Raw genomic sequence first — 12,796 nt, forward strand, 5'->3', positions numbered from 1 at the left:
GTCCTGCAGATGAGACGTGTGAAATTCTCATGTCAAGACTGATTTCAAAGATGGAGACTGTCCCAGGCCTTCCTGTTGGCCTCGATAGCTGCCCGTGGCCTCTCCATCAATAGCTGCCCGACATCTCCGGGCTCTGGAACAGGGAAGCCGGGGTCACAGCCGGCCCTTCCTCACCCCTGGCCCTCAGCACGGCGGGGCCAGCTGGGGTCCGGCCAGACACCGCCCTGGAGGGGCAGAGGCCGGGGCCCGTGCACACGGCCCAGCCGCATTCCCGCCCTCACCCGGGCCTGGCCAAGAGGAAGTCCCGAGACCCGGGCAGGGTTGGGGGCACGGGTTTCCCAGGGCCCACCAGCCTGAGCAGGAAGTTGGCCGGGCTTGGCCCATTAGTTGAGCAAACAGCACGTTCTCAGGAGGACAGGGCGGGGGAGGCCCGGCCCCGGGGAGGGGCGAGGATGGGGTATATGAAGCCCCAGGGCCAGACTCCGGGCAGCGTGTCAGGTCCAGGAGCATCCTCGGAGCCCAGCCGCCATGAAGCTCGCCGCTGCCTTCCTGGTGCTCAGCGTGGCCCTGCTCAGCCAGCCCAGTGAGTGCCCCAGGCCTGGGCCCACCCCCCCTCCAGCAGGTCCCGGCCCTGCTGCCTCTGCACCCACCCGGGCACCAGGCTCTGCGGGCCCGTCCTGTGGGCCCCTCCCGCCCCGGTTCTCCTCTTCGCCCACCGGCCGCAGGCTCTCCCAGCCACAGGCGGTGTGAGGGCTGGCCTGGTCTGGAAACATCCTGGCTCTGTCACCCTCCCACGCCAGCCCAGGGGTCCCGTCCTCTGGGAACGTGCCCAGGCCCCCACAGAGCTCACCTCCCGCCCTCCCCCGCAGCCAGCTCCTGGTCCTGTCCAGCCAGCTCCCTGCAGCCACAGCTCTGCGCTCGGTCAAGTGGGTGGCCGGGTGCTGGCAGGTTTCAAAGGCCCTGTCACCTCCAGGAGGCGAGGGCCCCTCAGCAGCTCTCCTGGGGATGGCCGGGCGGGTGACGCTCCTCCTTCTGCAGCTGCAGCTTTCTTCATGAACATGGCGGCCAAGCCCACGGTCCCGAGCGCGGCTGCCCTTGCGCCTGCGGCTGCCCTTGCGCCTGCGGCTGCCCTTGCACCTGTCCTTGCGCCTGCGGCTGCCCTGGAGGCTGGGGCCGAGAACGTGGCCGGGGCTGTGGCCCCCTCCTACTTCAAGGGCTTCAACCCCCTGAGGTTCCTCCTGACCAGCATGGGCATCAACGTGGAGCGCCTGGTGGAGGGCTCCAGGAAGTGTGTGACCGAGGTGGGCCCGGACGCCATGGGGGCCATGGGGGCCGTGAAGGCGCTACTGGTGAGTGAGGCGCCTCCCTCGGTGAGCACCCCGTCCGCCCTCTAATCCCTGACAGGGCCACCCCGTTGTCCGCCCCCGTGGGCACTGGGAGGACCGGCCATATCTGAGCGAGGTGGGGCTGCGGGGCCGGGGAAGGGGCAGGCACGCACAAGGGCCGCCACCTGTGCCTGTCCCCGCAGAGCAGGGCCGTGGTCACCCGCGCAGGGAAACACTCAACCGTGGCTTCTTTCCAGGGAGCCCTGACCTACTTTGGCTGAGCGGCAGCTGGCGCATCCCTGCCCGCCCGGCGACCAGACGCTGCCGCCTTCAGGCCGGCACCTGCACCAGCCCCACCCGCTCCCTCCCCCTCAATAAACAGTTAAGAGCAGCTCTGGGCTGATGTCTTCTCGCCTCAATGCCCGTCCCTCCCTGCTGTGAGCCTGTGCTGAAGGGAGAGGGGCTGGGCTGGGAGGGGCACGGAGGGCCAGGTGCCCCGACGGAGGGAGAGACTACTGACATTTGGCGGGGTGGGGGGGTAGGGGGGGCACACAGCCAGCAATGAAAGGTGACAGGACTGGGCAAGTGGCAATTTAGACTGCGTTCGAAAACTCCGTCGGGAATTTTTCCTCGTTCTGGTCTGTACATGTCCATGAGGCACGGGAATTATCTAACCCTCGACGATGAGCAAGAACTCTCCAAACAGCCCTGGCAGGTTTGGCTCAGTGGTTAGAGTGCCGGCCCATGGACCGAAGGGTCTCGGGTTTGATTCCCGGTCAAGAGCACAAGAACACGTACCTCCGTTTCAGGTCCGATCCCTGGCTCAGGTTGTGGCCTGTGCTGGAGGCAACCAACCAATGTGTCTCTCTCACATGGATCTTTCTCTCGCCCACCCGCCTCCCTCCAAAAATCAATGGAAAAACATCCTCGGGTGACGATTAAAAACAAAAAACCTCTCCAGACAACGCCATTTCTTGCAAATATTTGGAGGTGTTTGTTTTCCTCCCTTAATCTCAATTTCTCTCCTGGGAGGGGCAGGATTGAGGGCCATGAACGTCTACAGACTTTTTGCTTTCCCTGTGGTTTCAGTGAAGTAACCTCATGGCCGAGGTTCCTTCTGTCTCCTGGAGGACTGTCCTCGAGGTGGGGAGGCCCCCTGGTGGGGAGGCCCCCTGGTGGGGGGCCCGGGGCAGAGCTCCTGTCCTCCGGGAGAGCTGCCAGGGAGGCCTGCTGCTCATCAGGCACAACCTCTAGCACACCCCACTTCCAGTTTCCTGGGAAGGGCTCTCTGGGTCTTGCCTACCAACCCACAGTGGACGAACCAAGGTCATTTTCACCTTTTTTTTTTTTTTTAATATATTTTATTGATTTTTTACAGAGAGGAAGGGAGAGAGATAGTTAGAAACATCGATGAGAGAGAAACATCGATCAGCTGCCTCCTGCACACCCCCTACTGGAGATGTGCCCGCAACCCAGGTACATGCCCTTGACCGGAATCGAACCTGGGACCCCTCAGTCCGCAGGCCGACGCTCTATCCACTGAGCCAAACCGGTTTCGGCCATTTTCACCTTTTATGTTAGACCCTGGGTCTGACTTCTTCTGGTCCTCTCCTGTCTTGACAAGGAAAGTCGGGGATTTAATTTTCAGCCACTTTGACACATTCATAGTCAAACCACAACAGGAGGCCACTTGCATCCAGATTACATCCACATCGTGGTCAGAGGGCGCCCGAGTGTCCCAGGGTCCTGAGCCGAGTAAAGCTCTGCTCTGGACACCGAAGCGGCGAGAGAGGACGTCCTGCGCAGCGCGGGTGCAGAAGGCGGTGGGGACGGGACCTCGCTGGCCAGTCGCTCCCGACATCACACACCCAGGCTCTCAGCGGCCGGCCCGGTAACAGTCCCTGTTACACTACAGGAATCGCTGCGTCTGCCGTGGGCTGACAGAGTTCCCATCCCGAGTGGCCCGGCTGCCTCCCACCTGGAGAACCTCCCCCGGGAACCGGGGGGCTGGGGGGGGGATCGCAGTGCTGGCAGGAGAAGGAGACCCTGAGAAATCATGGGAAGCCCCAAGGCCACCTGCCAGGTCTAGCTTCCCGCCTTCTGCAGGTTCCTGGGAAAAGAGACCAACCATAATCCTGGGGAAGGGAAAGCTATTTAAATATCTTATTTTGCTAGTTTCCCTTTGTAACCATGTAGAGATCTTCCTTGATATAAAATACAAAAATTTAAAGCAACTTAAAAAAAAGCGAAATTATAAAAAGAAACCAATAAACCTAACTTTGTTTCCAGTGGTGGTATAAGCAGCATGAAACTACAGGAATTTAACTCTACCTCCTGGGGTTGGGCGTGGGTCCCCGGGCAGGACAAGACTATACAAACGTCTCTTGTTGATGACGTTGCCACACTGAGGCCATTCTCCACCTGCTCTGTGATAAGTCAAATGAGTCATCACACCAGTGTCACTGAAACCCGAGATTTCTGGTAAAGTTGAAAGTAGACGCTGATATAGGATCATTGCCCGGCCGCGTGGCTATGTTTGAACAGCGACCTATGAACCAGGAGGTCACGGTTCAATTCTCGGTCAGGGCACATGCCCAGGCTGTGGGCAGCCAATAAATGATTCTCTCTCACCATTGATGTCTCTCTCTCTCTCCCTCTCTGAAATCAATAAAAATATTTAATTAAAAAGAAAGAAAGAAAGAAAGCAAGCAAGGCTGGTGTACCCTCCAGCAGAATAGTGTTCAGAAAAAATAAAAAAGATCAAGAAGGTTAAGTTAAAACCTTATAGCTTGATCTGAACTGGAAGTACAATTGTCCGATGTAGTTTACCTCATCGGCCTCCTGGAAGGACCGAGAAACCAACCAATCAGGCAGCAATGAGAATCGTGTGTCCTGGGAGTGGCCTCCAGTTACCATTTCCCACCTGAGGAGGGAGGAGTCTTTGGAGCAATGTCCAGTTCCAGGCCCGGAGCAGCCAGTGTAAACCTGCACGTCTTTTCATACCTGAACAGAGGGAGGCTGACAGACCATCAGGATTGTGCCAAAAAGGCGGTACCATCTGGATAAAGCTCCCTGGCCAGAGATTGGGCAATTCGAACATCACTGATGGTAATAAGTACAAGGGACGGAACTCATCCAATATGATTAAGTCCATGTTTTTTGTTTTTAAAATACATTTTTATTGATTTCAGAGAGGAAGGGAGAGGGAGAGAGAGAAACATCAATGATGAGAGAGAATCACTGATTGGCTGCCTCCTGCATGCCCCCTACTGGGGATTGAGCCCGAAACCCAGGCATATGCCCTTGACTGGAATCAAACCTGTGACCCTTCAGTCCGCAGGGTGACGCTCTATCCACTGAGCCAAGCCGGCTAGGGCTGAGTCCATGTTTTAATACAGGGAAAAAGAGTCTGTATGGTAGCCTTTGGAGGACATAGAAAATAAACCCATTAACTTGTATACTGGTAAATACCAGTATATATTTTTAAATGCTTATCACTTTAAAATGTACGCTGAAATATCTACAGGTGAAATGCTATGTCTGGACTTGGCTTCGAAATAACCCAGGGTGTGAAGAACGGGGGCTAGCTAAACCAAGAGTAGCCACTTAACGATAACGGAAGCTTGGTGATGGGTGAGTCCAGTCCACTAGATTGTCCTTGCACTTTGGTTATGTCAGAGACACTTCAAAATAGAAAGTTTAAAAAGGAAAGAGCCCTAACTGGTTTGGCTCAGTGGATAGAGTGTTGGCCTGCGGACTGAAAGGTCCCAGGTTCGATTCCGGTCAAGGGCATGTACCTTGGTTGCCAGCACATCCCCAGTAGGGGGTGTGCAGAAGGCAGCTGATCGATGTTTCTCTCTCATCGATGTTTCTAACTTTCTGTCCCTCTTCCTTCCTCTCTGCAAAAAATCAATAAAAAAATATAAAAAAATAAAAATAAATAAAAAGGAAAGAGTAAAAGAAAACTCAGAGAATGCATGCAACACAACTGGTAAATGAAAATTGTTCTGAGAATATAAAGAATTATGACTCAACTGTAAATGGGCAAAATCCTCAAGAGACATAAAATCATAAGGAGAACCTGAAATAGCAAAACAAAAGGAAATACTATTATTCCCACCAGATTACCAAAAACGAAGTCAGCCAAAAACGAGTGCTGGCAAAGTTGTGGAACAATGAAAAGCTACCTCCTGAATGGCCGGCGGGTAAGTGGGAACACACTCTGGATGGGGTGGAGCCATCCGAAGGAGCAACATGTACGTGCCCAAGCCCTCGCACCATGGCACCTACCAGAATGTTCAGAGCGGAATGGTTTGTAAGGGGACAGGGGAGGAAGAAAACTATAAATGACTCAAATATACTTGCAGAGAAGAATGGATAAATATATTTTGGAATATCCATATAATGAAAATAAATTAAGTCTAGCTATTAGAATTGCATGCATTTACGTGAACGAATCTCAACAACATACTGACCAAATAATTCAAGCCCCATAAAGGTGATACAAAAGATTTCATTTACATGGGTTTTGTTTTTAATTTTGATAAACCCTAACTAATCTACCTTTTCCTTTAGTTCCTTTGCTTTTAAGATGTTTTACCCAAGAAACTATTGCCTAAACCAGCATCATAAATATTGATATTTATGTATTTTTCAAAGAATTTAAAAAAGTTTTAGCTCTTACATTGAGATTTTGGATTAATTTTTGTATATGGTTTGAGGTAGGGGTCCAACTTCATTCTTTTGCTTGTGAATTTTCAGTTGCCCAGCACCGTTGTTGGACACTATCCTTCCCCTTATTGAGATGTCTCGGTGCCTCTGTCACAAATCAAATGACCATAAGTATAAATGTTTCTTTCTGAGCTCTCAATTCACTTCCATTGATCCATATGCCATCCTTATGGCAATATCACTACTGTCTTACAACGCTGTGGCTGTTTAATACGCTTTCAAACCAAGAAGTTAAGTCCTCCAACTTTGTTTTTTCAAGATTATTTGGCTATTTGAGGGTCTTTAGTATACTTTGTACATGAATTTTAAGATCAGCTTGTCAATTTCTACAGCAAAAGGTAAGTTGGGCTTCTGATAGGTACTGCATTGAATCTGTAGATCAATTTGGAGTATTACCATCTTAACAGTATTGTGTTCTCAATCCATAAACACGAAATGTCTTTTCATGCATTTACTTCTTTCAAGGTTTTAAACTTTTTAGGGTGCAAGTTGTTTTCTTTTATTAACTCTACTAGAGGCCCAGTGCACAAATTCATGCACGGGTGGGGTCCAGTTGGCCTCGCCCCCAAAAGGGGTGGATGGGGTCGATTGGGGGCAGGGCCAGCTGGGGGAAGGAGCCACAGGCAATTGGCTGGCCAGCCCTGCCCCCTGGTCGAACTCTGGGTCAAGGGGACAATTTGCATATTAGCCTTTTATTATATAGGATTCCTAATTACTGTTATTACAAATAAAATTATTTTCTTAATTTTGTTTTTGGTTTGTTCATTGCTAGTGAACAGCTGCTTTTTATATATTGATCTTTTAACCTTGCTGAACTCACTTATTAGTTCTAATAGATTTTTTGGTGTATGGGCTACTTAAGATTTTCTATGTATAAGATCATGTCTTCTGCAAATATAGTTTTACTTATTCCTTTCCAAGCTGGATGCCTTTTATTTCATTTTCTCGTCCAATTTCCCTGGCTAGAAGTCCCAGTACAATGTTGAAAAGGCAAGAATGGATGGACAACTTGCTTGTTTGCTGATCTTTGGGTAAAGCCTTCATCTTTCACCAGTAAGTAGGATGTTAGCAGTGGGTTCTTTGTAAACACCCTTTATCAGGTTGAGAAAGTTCTTTCATTCATTGTTTTTTTTTTAAATGAAGGATTATAGAATTTTATCAAATATTTTTTCTGTGTCTATTATTGAGTTGATTCTGTCATTTTATCTTTTACCCTATTGCTGTGATGTATGACATACGTGGGGATACTAAGCCAACCTCACATCCTGAGATGAATCCCACTTGACCATGGTATATAATCCTTTTATACACATTGTTGGATTCAGTTTTGCTAGCATTTTGTTGAGGATTTTTACATCTATATTCATAGAGGATTATTAGTGTGTAGCTTTCTTTCCTTGTGATATCTTTGGTTAAGATGTCAGGGTAGAGAACCAAGATGGCGGCGTAGGGTGTAGACCTGTGCATGCTGCCTCCCACAACATCATTGAAACTACCAACTATAAGACAAACAGCTGTCATTCAGAACCATGGGAAAGCTGGCCCAGTGGAAGTTCTACAACTGGAAGGAAAGAAAGAAGCGCAAAAAACAGAGGAGAACCAAGATGGCGGCATAGGTTAACGCCGGAGTTTGCTGCTTTGAACAACTACTTCAAAAGTGAAACCAAAAAACGGAAGGGACATCACCCAGAACCACAGGGGCGCTGGCTGAGTGGAAGTCCTACAACTAGGAGGAAAGAGAAACGCATACGGACACTCAGAGGAGGCGCAGTGCTGAAGTCAAATTCTGAGGTGCGGAGTGCGCGGAGCTGGCTGGCGGCGGAGGGCGCGGTTGTTGTTTTCAATCGGGAGGGAGTTGCAGACTCTGAGCTCCAGATCCGGGCGAGTCTTTAGGGACCCAGACTCAGGCGGAAGAAGCGGGACTGTCTGGCTTCAGTCAGAGCGAGTGCAGCTTTCTCTCCGAGCTTTCCAGCGGGTGCTGGGACTCAGAGAGGCAGAGCCCCTGGGGACAGGACTGAGAGCCGCCATAACTGCTCTCTCCGGCCCACACTGTTGATCCTGTTCGACCCGCCCTGCCCAAGCCCTGCACAGAGGCATTTGCCAGATAGCCTCAGGCAAAGGCTAGATTAGCACCTCCCTAGAGGACAGAAGTTCTCTCACCGCTGACACAGCTGAATCTCATAGCCACTTGGCCTGGAGGTCAAACCCTCCCTGGAATTAGCTACAGCAATCAAGATTTATCTATAAGACTGCGAACAAAGACCACTAGGGGGTGCACCAAGGAAGCATAACAAAATGCGGAGACAAAGAAACAGGACAAAATTGTCAATGGAAGAAATAGAGTTCAGAACCACACTTTTAAGGTCTCTCAAGAACTGTTTAGAAGCTGCCGATAAACTTAATGAGCTCTACACGAAAACTAATAAGACCCTCGATCTTATATTGGGGAACCAACTAGAAATTAAGCACACACGGACTGAAATAACGAATATTATACAGACGCCCGACAGCAGACCAGAGGAGCGCAAGAATCAAGTCAATGATTTGAAATGCGAGGAAGCAAAAAACATCCAACCGGAAAAGCAAAATGAAAAAAGAATCCAAAAATGCGAGGATAGTGTAAGGAGCCTCTGGGACAGCTTCAAGCATACCAACATCAGAATTATAGGGGTGCCAGAAGATGAGAGAGACCAAGATATTCAAAACCTATTTGAAGAAATAATGACAGAAAACTTCCCCCACCTGGTGAAAGAAATGGACTTACAGGTCCAAGAAGCGCGGAGAACCCCAAACAAAAGGAATCCAAAGAGGACCACACCAAGACACATCATAATTAAAATGCCAAGAGCAAAAGATAAAGAGAGAATCTTAAAAACAGCAAGAGAAAGAAACTCAGTTACCTACAAGGGAATACCCATACGACTGTCAGCTGATTTCTCAACAGAAACTTTGCAGGCCAGAAGGGAGTGGCAAGAAATATTCAAAGTGATGAATACCAAGAACCTACAACCAAGATTACTTTATCCAGCAAAGCTATCATTCAGAATTGAAGGTCAGATAAAGAGCTTCACAGATAAGGAAAAGCTAAAGGAGTTCATCACCACCAAACCAGGATTATATGAAATGCTGAAAGGTATCCTTTAAGAAGAGGAAGAGGAAGAGGAAGAAAAAGGTAAAGATACAAACTATGAACAACAAATATGCATCTATCAACAAGTGAATCTAAGAATCAAGTGAATAAATAATCTGATGAACAGAATAAACTGTTGATTATAATAGAATCAGGGACATAGAAAGGGAATGGACTGACTATTCTTGGGGGGGAAAGGGGTGTGGGAGATGTGGGAAGAGACTGGACAAAAATCGTGCACCTATGGATGAGGACAGTGGGTGGGGAGTGAGGGCGGAGGGTAGGGCGGGAACTGGGAGGAGGGGAGTTATGGGGGGGAAAAAAAAGGAACAAATGTAATAATATGAACAATAAAGATTTAATTAAAAAAAAAAAAAAAAAAAGAAAAACTCCAAAACAAAAAAAAAAAAAAAAAAAAAAAAAAAAAAAAAAAAAAAGAAAGAAGCGCAGTGAGACTGAGTAGGAGCTACAGAGGCACCAAGAACAGAGGTACAGAGTCGCACACCAAGTGGGCTGCAACTGGATGCACATTTTTTTTCAATCGGAGGGGGTTACACTCTCTCGAATCCACTGGGCTTGTTCAGGACGGGACTCTGAGGCCCCAGACCCCACGGGGAGAGGCGGCACGGCCTTACAGCGGTTGGAAAGCAAGGGAGGCTCTGGCGCGCAGCTGCTCGCCGGCACTGAGGGACGCGAAGCCCTGGGGTCCCGGAGAGGCGAGGAGCTGCGGAGACACCATTGCTATTTGCTCCACCCTGGCGACTCCCTGAGACCCCGCCCTAATCAATTTACATCCCCATCCAAGCTGTGCCAGTGGCACAAAAAGACCCACCTGCGCTTTTGCAGCCTAACCCAACAAATTGCAGACTTCAACTCCTCGCACCCATAAGAGACACACTAAAGAAGCAGACCCAGGAGAACCAAGATGGCGGCGTAAGGGAGAGACCTGTGCGTGCTGCCTCCCACAACAACATCAAAACTACCAACTATAAGACAAACAGCTATCATACGGAACCATGGGAAAGCTGGCCCAGTGGAGGCTCTACAGCTGGAAGGAAAGAAAGAAGAGCATTGAGACTGAGGAGGATGTGCAGAGGCTCCAAGTACAGAGCCCAACCCAGCAGGCTGCAGATTTTGGCTCCTCGCATCCGGGAGGGACGCACTCGGGGGGCGGAGTCGGGTTCGGGGAAGGCCGGGGCCGGGCCCAGTTGGGCTGGTGACGTGGAACCGCTGTACCAGCAGGCGCACAAGCACGTCCACTGGTGCCAGTCTCGCGTGGGATGCTGGGGGATGGCAGACGGGCAGTCTGTGCACTTGGTGGAGGGTGAAGTCCGAGCAGGCGTGCTGGATGTTCAGCCATCAGGAACGCCTGGAGATTTTGTCCAGTGGGGAGCTGCCCGGCAGGGGACAGAGTGCCAAACTTCATGTTGCCCCGGTGAGGCCGGGACGGCTCCAGTGAGGTCAGGACAGCCCCGGGAGGTCGGGACGGCCCTGGTGAGGTTGGGACAGCCCCGGTGAGGTCAAGATGGCCCCGGTGAGGTCGGGACAGCCCCAGTGAGGTCAGGACAGCCCCGGGAGGTCAGGACGGCCCCGGTGAGGTTGGGACAGCCCCGGTGAGGTCAAGATGGCCCCGGTGAGGTCGGGACAGCCCCAGTGAGGTCAGGACAGCCCCGGGAGGTCAGGACGGCCCCGGTGAGGTTGGGACAGCCCCGGTGAGGTCAAGATGGCCCCGGTGAGGTCGGGACAGCCCCAGTGAGGTCAGGACAGCCCCGGGAGGTCAGGACGGCCCCGGTGAGGTTGGGACAGCCCCGGTGAAGTCGAAACGGCCCCGGTGAGGTCGAGACAGCCCTGGTGAGGTTGAAACGGATAATGGGGACCAGTATAGACTGATGAGCAGGGGTAGATGCAGAGGCAAAGCAGCAATGAATAGATTGTCAAACTACAGTGGGAAGCCTGGGGAGGGTTTGGGGGGGTGGGCTAAGAGATCAACTGAAGGACTTATATGCATGCATATAAGAATAACCAATGGACACAAGACACTAGGGGGGAGGGGCTGGGGGAATGTCAAGGGGGGGGGAAGGAGACATATGTAATACTCTTTGTAATACTTTAATAAAAATTATTTAAAAAAAAAGATGTCAGGGTATTATTGACCTCACAGAAAGAGCAAAGTTTGGAAGAGTTTATGAAGAATATTTATTCTTTTATTTTTTGTTGTTAATCCTCACCCGAGTTTATTTTTCCATTGATTTTTAGAGAGAGTGGAAGGGAGGAGGAGAAACAGAGAGAAACATCAATGTGAGAGAGACACATCGATTGGTTGCCTCCTGCATGTGCTCTGACCAGGGCCGGGTATCAAGCTGCAACAGGTACAAGCCGCAACCAGTACATGCCCTTGACCGGAATTGAACTGGGACCCCTCTGTGTGCTGCTCTATCCACTGAGCCAAACCAGCTAGGGCTTAAGTATTTGGTAGAACTCACCAACAGAGCCTTCTGGGCCTAAGATTTTCTTTCCATATAGTTTTCCATTTATAATTCAATCCTTTTATAAATTCATTCAGTTTTTCTATTTCTTCTTGATTCAGTTTTGGTAGTAGTTCTAGAAACTTGTCTATTCCATCAAATTCATTAGCATGCAATTACCCATAATATTTCATAATCCTTTTTATTTTGTAAGGTTGGTAATATCCCACTTCCATTCCTGATTTTAGTAATCTTTTTTGTTGTTCCACAGAAAGGCTTATCAATTTTGCTGATCTCTCCAAAGATTGGTTTTATTTTCTCTATTATTTTCTATTCTCTCTCATTATTTTATGCTCTAATCTTTATTGTTTTCCTTCTTCTGCTTGAGTTTACCTTGTGCTTTGTTTTCCAGTGTCTTAAAGTTATGTTGATTGGAGAGATCTTTAAAAATTGATTTTAGAGAGGGAAAGAAACATCCATTTGTTGTTGCACTTAGCTGGGCATTCATTGGTTGCTTCTGCAACCTTGTATTATTGGGAGGACGCTCTAACCCAACTGAGTTACTCAAGAGGGAGGTTTGAGGTATTTTTGTTGTTGTAAATCCTCACTTGAGGGTATTTTTCCCCATTGATTTTTAGAGTGTAAGGGAGGGGGGAGGGGAAGACAGATTGTTTGCCTCCTGTACCTGCCCCAACCAAGGCTGGGGATCAAACTTGCAACCCAGGTACATGCCCTTGACTGGAATCTAACCCACAACCCTTTGGTCTGGGGGCTGACACTCCAATCACTGGGCACATGGCCAGGATGAGCTATTTTTAAAAAATGTATTTATAGCTATAAGCTTCCTTTTAAGCACTGCTTTCACGGCATCTCATAACTTTTGATATGTTGTGTCTGCACTTATTTCAAAGTATTTTCTAATTTCTTTTGAAGTTTTTTCTTTGACCCACTGGTTATCTAGAAGTGTGTGGTATAATTTTCACATATTTCCAACCTCCCTTCTATTTTTACCTCCTTATAATTGGAGAATATACTTTGCACAATTTCAATTCTTTTAAACCTATGCAGGCTTTTAAAATGGCACAGCCTATAATCAACTGGAGCACGTTCCATCTACACTTGAGAATGTGCATTCTGCTGTGAAG

At 49.4% G+C, this 12,796-nt stretch overlaps 1 protein-coding gene across 1 annotated transcript; it reads left to right on the forward strand.

Moving 5' to 3' along the window:
* Window positions 1-486: 486 nt before the first annotated feature.
* Window positions 487-1,716, forward strand: SCGB3A1 (secretoglobin family 3A member 1). The gene is made up of 3 exons (XM_059695124.1): window positions 487-583; window positions 1,039-1,349; window positions 1,583-1,716. The coding sequence occupies exons 1-3, from the start codon at window positions 529-531 to the stop codon at window positions 1,604-1,606; spliced, it is 390 nt and encodes a 129-aa protein (XP_059551107.1). The 5' UTR covers window positions 487-528; the 3' UTR covers window positions 1,607-1,716.
* Window positions 1,717-12,796: the final 11,080 nt, after the last annotated feature.

The sequence above is a fragment of the Myotis daubentonii genome, chromosome 5, assembly GCF_963259705.1.
Source record: "Myotis daubentonii chromosome 5, mMyoDau2.1, whole genome shotgun sequence".
In the NCBI taxonomy this organism is placed as follows: domain Eukaryota; kingdom Metazoa; phylum Chordata; class Mammalia; order Chiroptera; family Vespertilionidae; genus Myotis; species Myotis daubentonii.

Excerpts from the sequence above, each read along its gene's own strand:
- SCGB3A1 (XM_059695124.1), top strand. The coding sequence starts at position 529 with ATGAAGCTCGCCGCTGCCTTCCTGGTGCTCAGCGTGGCCCTGCTCAGC. Across the intron at positions 584-1,038 it reads GGCCCTGCTCAGCCAGCCCA|CTGCAGCTTTCTTCATGAAC; the intron begins GTGAGTGCCCCA and ends CTCCTTCTGCAG. Across the intron at positions 1,350-1,582 it reads GGGCCGTGAAGGCGCTACTG|GGAGCCCTGACCTACTTTGG; the intron begins GTGAGTGAGGCG and ends GCTTCTTTCCAG.